This window comes from Sinocyclocheilus anshuiensis, unplaced genomic scaffold (assembly GCF_001515605.1).
Source record: "Sinocyclocheilus anshuiensis isolate Anshui unplaced genomic scaffold, SAMN03320099.WGS_v1.1 scaffold1225, whole genome shotgun sequence".
In the NCBI taxonomy this organism is placed as follows: domain Eukaryota; kingdom Metazoa; phylum Chordata; class Actinopteri; order Cypriniformes; family Cyprinidae; genus Sinocyclocheilus; species Sinocyclocheilus anshuiensis.
The window spans coordinates 401,743-408,712 of NW_015552623.1; the positions used below are offsets into that span (position 1 = coordinate 401,743).

The 6,970-nt window shown below is 35.2% G+C and overlaps 2 protein-coding genes across 2 annotated transcripts in view; both read right to left on the reverse strand.

Annotated features, from left to right (window-relative positions):
* Positions 1-748: 748 nt before the first annotated feature.
* Positions 749-3,186, reverse strand: sycp3 (synaptonemal complex protein 3). Its single transcript, XM_016457514.1, has 9 exons — positions 2,989-3,186; positions 2,584-2,729; positions 2,160-2,238; positions 2,041-2,075; positions 1,798-1,915; positions 1,619-1,718; positions 1,311-1,409; positions 1,108-1,212; positions 749-843 (listed from the first exon to the last, which is right to left on the reverse strand). The coding sequence occupies exons 2-9, from the start codon at positions 2,711-2,713 to the stop codon at positions 790-792; spliced, it is 720 nt and encodes a 239-aa protein (XP_016313000.1). The 5' UTR covers positions 2,714-2,729; positions 2,989-3,186; the 3' UTR covers positions 749-789.
* A 224-nt stretch (positions 3,187-3,410) lies between these two features.
* The window catches only part of LOC107666274 (actin-related protein 6-like), a 13,444-nt gene continuing 9,884 nt past the window's right edge, over positions 3,411-6,970 (reverse strand). The window contains exons 8-16 of the mRNA XM_016457501.1: positions 5,947-6,064; positions 5,791-5,859; positions 5,583-5,706; positions 5,371-5,506; positions 5,236-5,292; positions 5,061-5,159; positions 4,022-4,188; positions 3,797-3,935; positions 3,411-3,717 (exon numbers count right to left, since the gene is read on the reverse strand). Coding sequence (XP_016312987.1) covers positions 3,588-3,717; positions 3,797-3,935; positions 4,022-4,188; positions 5,061-5,159; positions 5,236-5,292; positions 5,371-5,506; positions 5,583-5,706; positions 5,791-5,859; positions 5,947-6,064 — 1,039 coding nt within the window. The 3' untranslated portion in view covers positions 3,411-3,587. The remainder of the gene's footprint in view (positions 3,718-3,796; positions 3,936-4,021; positions 4,189-5,060; positions 5,160-5,235; positions 5,293-5,370; positions 5,507-5,582; positions 5,707-5,790; positions 5,860-5,946; positions 6,065-6,970) is intronic.

Consider the following 6,970-nt stretch of genomic DNA (forward strand, 5'->3'; position numbering starts at 1 on the left):
TTCCCCAACACTGTATATATATATATATATATATATATATATATGCATATACACACACACAAGTATATATGACTTGAGATGCAAAAACCTCTAAATTCGTCTGAGATTGTTCTTTCCAATTATTTTTATCAGCCGCCTATGAAAATATCATTGGAAATTTTTGAAAATAAGGCATTCTATAACTGACTAATAAACCTTTTCTTTGCCATTAAAGTGAAATTACTGAACCTTAACATAGGAGCCTGATAAAAATGCTAATTTAAAAGAAAAAAAATCTCAGACAAATTTAGAGGATTATTTTTGTCTTTGAAATAATTCAGTCTGTCTTTTCTGGGAAAGGTAATCAAAAATATTGATGACCAATCTTGCACTACACAGGCTTTTGTCCAATCAAATGCTCTCTATATTGAGAATATCCCACCCTCTAATGCCATCTGCTATTAACTAGCAAATGAAAAAGTAAAGAAAAACTAAATTAATGCATAATAATAATAATAATAATAATAATAATAACAACAAAAATCCTTTGGTATGTCCCAGCCAAACTTTCAACAACATGCCTTAACACCAAAGAAAAAAGAAAAATGAATTTATGGGATCTTTAATCTTGACACAAGAATAAAATTATTTACATATTATTATTATTATACAATTATGGATTAAAATGAACAAACTGATGGCAAAAAATACAGAGACAACTTCTACATTCTTTTTTAATAAAAGAAACCTTCCTTTTAGAACATAAGGTTAAGTCTTCTACAGTGTTGACGTGAGAACAGAAAGATGTTTTCAGAACAGCATGGATTGGAGGGACTTCCGAACAGTGGCCATCTCCTGTTGTTGCTGTAAAAATAAAACGTGCAATTATCATAAATCCATTCTTACATCAATTCATACATTGATCTGAATATGCAATTTGTGTAAAATGGTTTTATGAACTGTTTACAGAAATTCCTTCAGTTTTTCATAATTGGGCTCCAATAACTAAACCAAACCGGTCTTGAAAATGTAGCATACGTCACATTTCACATTGAAGGGCTATTTAAAGCAGACATTTGTAACATCCAGAGTCTAAACTGTGTGAAATCTTTTTGTTGAAGCACTCACCGTGTCCATCATTATCTTCTTCTGCAGCAGGGCCATCTCTTTTCTCAGCTCCATCTGGGTGCCCTGCAGGAAGGCTTCATGGCTTTTCTCCATCTCCTCCATATTCTGCACACAAATTAAAGACCTCAGTCGGTCAGCCAAATGATGGAAAAAAAGGTCTCGGTTCAATTTCAAATCATTAAAGTGATGATGGCATCTGTGACCTTGACAAACTGCTCATACAGGTCTTTGATGGTTTTCATTTTCTGGTTTTGCACAACCCTCGCCTGCTGGAAGAGCTTCTGCTGCTGGCGAAACAAGATCTGTGAAAACAGAAATTAGGGAGTTCAAAGGCCATGAGTGAGACGTTTACGTCAAATATCTCTAAATGGCTGCTAGATATCCTGAAAAGCTGCATTATATTTTTCACAAGACCCTTAATCCTTATAATATTTCCTCTCCCTTAGTGTGATGCCGTGCCCCAAAATGACGTTTCAAATTTTGACTACATTTTTCTACGTCTGCCACTTACATTCAGCTTCTCCTCCTGCTCCTCAGATTTCTGAACGTCGGTCTCCCACTGCTGAAGCACAGAGAGAACTTGCTGAGAATAATCTTGTGTCAGCTTCTGCCTGCCAAGAATACAAAACATTTATGTGTTTGAACATCAAAGAAAAAATGTGTCATTTTCCATACAGTGCATTCATTCACCTCTGATTCTGCTGAGTTTTCCACATTTGCTCCAGTTTCTGAGTGCTGCCCTTCAAGGAGTTTTTGGTGAGAACCTCCAAGCGTTTCCTTTTGGTCTGCATGGCCTTGCTGATGTCCGCTAAATGGCCATTCAGTCATTGTTTATGAGTATTTCAAAGCCGGTTATATTCATTTACATTTAGGGCCCTTTATTCAGAAATATGGGCTACTATTATTGAAGCGTCAGTGGTGAATTTCACTTACCACCAAATCTTTCCAGCATAGTTTGAACCTCATTCCTGAGATAAAGGACAACAAATTATTTTTCTTTTCAGAGAAAGGGCTTCATAAATTCAGCCAGGAGTATATATTTCAGTCCTTACCCCACACCTGCATTAAGATCATCGTCTTCAAACGTATCTGCAGATCTTTTCTTGGTCAGCTTTTCAATGATTGGAGTTTCTAATGTAATGTAACAAATTGAGAACAATATACAAACAAGCTTCACAGCTACAGTGGTGTGAAAAAGTGTTGGCCCCCTTCCTGATTTCTTCTTTTTTTGCATGGCCAACACTTTTTCACACCACTGTACATCACTTGTTATATGTATATATAGCCTATTATTAAATAATGAATTCATATTAATCTGCAAATTATATATACTTTAATATAACTTAATAAATTCACATTTCTAATTAACTTACCTTGGAATACCATGTAAATATCATGGTATAGCCTCTAATGCCATAACTGTACTTACCACCAAATATGTTTTTGTAATGGGCATGATAAAATACACAGACACACCATCTCTGGTATCATCGTCAGACAAACTTCCTTTCTTTTCCTCCAGAGTGTCGAAGTCAAATGCCTTCAGGTCTGTGGAGCCGTCAGTGTGTTTGGTCTTCTTGTTCTGTTTTCTCCCGGAAGCTGCCATCTCGCTGTAGTCTGGACTATTTAAATATAAGCAGCAACAAAATACAAACTCCAACATGTAAAACAAATTAAATAATTTATCAATCATGATATCGTTCAGCTTATTTTTAAATAATTAAAACACTACGTGAAAATGATTGAAACCAGATACCATAGGTTATATAAAACGATTTTTATTCACAAAAAAGCTCAAAATAAAACATACTTTCATAAACATATAGTCTTCCTTTCTAGTAAGGTTGTGTTCTCGACGGAATCATCTGTATGTTAACTTACCTGAGGAGAGTGTGCGATCTCTCTATAACCAATCACGACAGTTTAGAAAACTGTCCGAAACGTAATGACTTTCACTACTGTATGTTATTACCTTGCAAGTATTTAAAGAAATTATGAAATATTGTAATTTATTTATGAACAAAAACCAACAGTTTGACGACGGTTTGAACTCGCGCGTCTCTGAAGCGGTTTCCCGCTGTTTTTATTTCGAGCCCGGGAGGATGACTCACAGCGCGCTGATCACGTGCTGCATATTAATGACCAAAGAGGCACTTCATAATATTAAATATTAGGCTAGTCAAGTCTTTAACTTAAACATAAATTATTTATAATTGAATTAATTGGATTAAAAAAACAAAAAAACAAAAACAACAACAGTAGTTTTATTTCTCCAGTTCACATTATTTTAATATAATGTATATACGAAGAGTTCTATAAAGAGGGGGGAAACAACAAAATTATGACATTTAAAGTCAAAAGGTATGTTGACGAGTAATATTGAGTGTAATGTACAGTATGCCAATGTACAGCTTAGTTTTCATACAACACATACAGGGTTCACATTTTCTGTGCAAAATGACAGACAATTCATGTGCAGGTCAAACATCAAACTTCTCCTCGCATACATAGTGTCCATTTTCCTCATAATCCTCTCGCATGACCGCCATCTCTTCAAAGTCAGGGTTTTCGGCCAATAACTTTCCTCCTTCCCATGGGTAACAAATAGGACTGAAAACAAAAGACAAATATTCAGTCTATATTGTTAAGAACATATGTCAATCATTCTTTCAAAACTCTCAAAACATACTTCTGTGGCAGAACGACAGAAACTTCATATTCTACAGGAGCGAGTGCCCGGACTTCTTTGTAAACCCGATCTCTGTATCCAGGGAACAAGGTGTTGCCACCAGTAAGAACAATGTTCTTGTAGAAGTGGGGCTGCATCTCTGGACACAAAAAGAGCCTTATGTTAGAGTACTTTTAATGCATTAACATTTTAAATCTCACATATATCAAATGAGAGGCAACCTACCTTCTGGCATGTTGTTAATGGAGTTGACCAAAGCCTCAGGTATGCCCATCTCCTGAATGCCAATGTCAGAGGGGTGAAAGAGCATCTCTGGCACTGCAAACCTCTCATTGGTGAGCCGCAAAATCTGATCCCCAGTTTTATATTTGCCAGTAAAATTCATCTCCTCTCTAGGCTACAGCACATAAAGAATAAAAAATTGCTGGATAAGTACAAAAGCAAGTATTGCGTTTTTATTTATTTTATACCAATGTATATATATTTTTTCCCACTGTTATGTCCTTTGGGATAGTTTGTGATACTGTATTTTTAATTTTTTTTTGGATGGTTTGACAAATGCTACATTTGTAAATACCCAAGAGACATCTAGTAGTTAGATCCTAAAAATGTATAATCACAGGTGTATTTATTTAGAGAAAGCTCTTAAACTCCTAAGGGGCATCTATTGGTTAGATATTGAAAATGTATAGTCACAGGTGTATCTATTTAACCATTTCTCACTCTCTATTGTCTAAGACCATGACAAGAGAACTGCTTGGGATGATACGCGTTGGTGTTTTGTAATATGTAGCCGTCTTATAATTAAAGGCTTTTTACTTTGCTTGCTATGTGAGTGCCTGGATGTGGATTTTTCTGTTTTTTTTTTTTTTTGCAATGGGATCCACTTTTTGTTTTTGACATTTTGTTCCTTCTCTGGAGCACCCATAGTCTAAACTTGTGATTACCTGATGTGCCCCTGGTCAAGAGTTTTTTCTCAAACATTTCTTAATATCAATGTTGAAAACAGTCGCTGTTTAATATTTTACTGGAAACCGTGATGCATGTTTTTCAGAACACTTTGATGAATACAAAGTTCAAAAGAACAGCATTCATTTCAAAAATAGAAATGTTTTGTAAAATTATAAAAGTTTTTACTGTCACTTTTGATCAGTTTAATGCATCTTTGCTGAATAAAAGTATTACTTTTGTGTTTATACTGTATGTATGTATGTTTATTTATTTACAGTATATATGCACAGCAATCCAGTTTATCCAAACTTACTGTGCAATCTCCATGTCCTTGCAGAAATCTTGTGACACATAACACACATCTTCCTTGACCTGATTAATCACATAAGTCTCATCCATCACATGCAGCTGCCTTTAATACAAAATTGTCACAAGCTATAACAAAGAACTGACAAAGAATTTACGTCTTTAAATGGTGCAAAGCGTACCTGTATGAAATGATCTCCTTCAAATGGTTGGTGAGCAGCTTTCCTCCTACATTTATCCTAGGAAGTGCAAAGAGATTAATAAAAAGATCTTCAGTGCATATAGAATTATACAGCATTAGGATAATTAGCACTCACCTGCAAATGCCCTCCTTCATCTTTCTTCCTCTGCAATAGGGAACAATGTGCGTGGAGGAGAAGCCGCTGTCCACCACAATGCAACACAGCTCGGAGTTATTCTCATGGAAGTACCGATGAGCACTCAAAGATCCAGCTGAAAAATGAAATTTCATCAGATTTATAAATTCATCTGGTAGTGTTCTAATCTAAATTTAGAACAATAAACTTACCATTAATTCTGAGTGCTGACTGGAACTGATATTCTTCAAATAAAATCTCATTCATGGATTCCTGAATTGAGCTGAAGTTGAAGTACGGTTCTGTTATCACAATGTTGGTATCTGCAAAGTCCACCTGCAAACATATTGTGCACAGGCTGAATATCTCATACTGCACATTTATGAAACTGAAAACGTATGTTTGTAATCATTAAAGTACCTTAAACATCTCTTTTCCAAACAGATGATCCCAGACTTTGCGCTGCACATCCCAGTTTACAAGGAACCCCTGATATAGATGCAGAAGAGATGACCTAAGACACAATTCGCTTTATATAGCTTGCAGAGAAGTTTATAATTCATATCGAGGCCATACCTTTTGAAAAGGAAGGATGTAGAAGAGTCCAGACGGATCTTTGATTTCATCCAACTGATTAGCAGTGAATGTTTTCAGTCTGGAGGTCTTCGAACGGAATTGGCAATTTGGGATAACACTAATGAGAAAAAAAAATCGGTGCTTAGCTCAATATAACGAACGTAAATCACATAATAGAATATGTTTTAAACGCATCTCTGGCACTGCAAACCTCTCATTGGTGAGCCGCAAAATCTGATCCCCAGTTTTATATTTGCCAGTAAAATTCATCTCCTCTCTAGGCTACAGCACATAAAGAATAAAAAATTGCTGGATAAGTACAAAAGCAAGTATTGCGTTTTTATTTTTCATATTCAAGAATAGGGTCACAAGAATAGGGTTGCAGTAATTACTAAATGTTATACAATTGATTACCTTGCAAAATCCCTTTTTGATAGAGCTGAAATCCGGCAGCACATATTCCCTCATAACTGTATTATCTTCTCCTTTCAATCTGTGAAATAAACAGAATTATAATTATGCTACACTTAATTATACTGATTTTTGTTTGAAATTCTGTTAACCAAAGCTGCATTCATTTGATCAAAAACACAGCAAAACAGTAACATTGCGAAATATTATTACAATTTAAAATAAGTGTTTGTTTTACTATGTGTGTATATATGTGTGTACACACACACATATATACACAACAATTGAACAAATACCAATATAAAGCACCTACAATCAAATCTAACAATTACAGAAATGGAGAAAAATCTATATCTTTATTGAGACCAGGATATAAGAGAGCATCCAATTTATGTATCCAATACGTTTCTCGTTGTTTTAACCATCTAAGTCTATCTCCACCTCTGATGTTTAATGACACATGTTCAATTCCAATGACCTTCAAATTCCTATCACTACCATGTTTGGCCTGCATAAAATGTTTCGCCATCGGATAGTTCATGTTGCCAGTCATGTTACCTATGTTCAGCCAATCTATCATGTAACCTCCTCTTGGTGAGTCCAACAAAGAAAA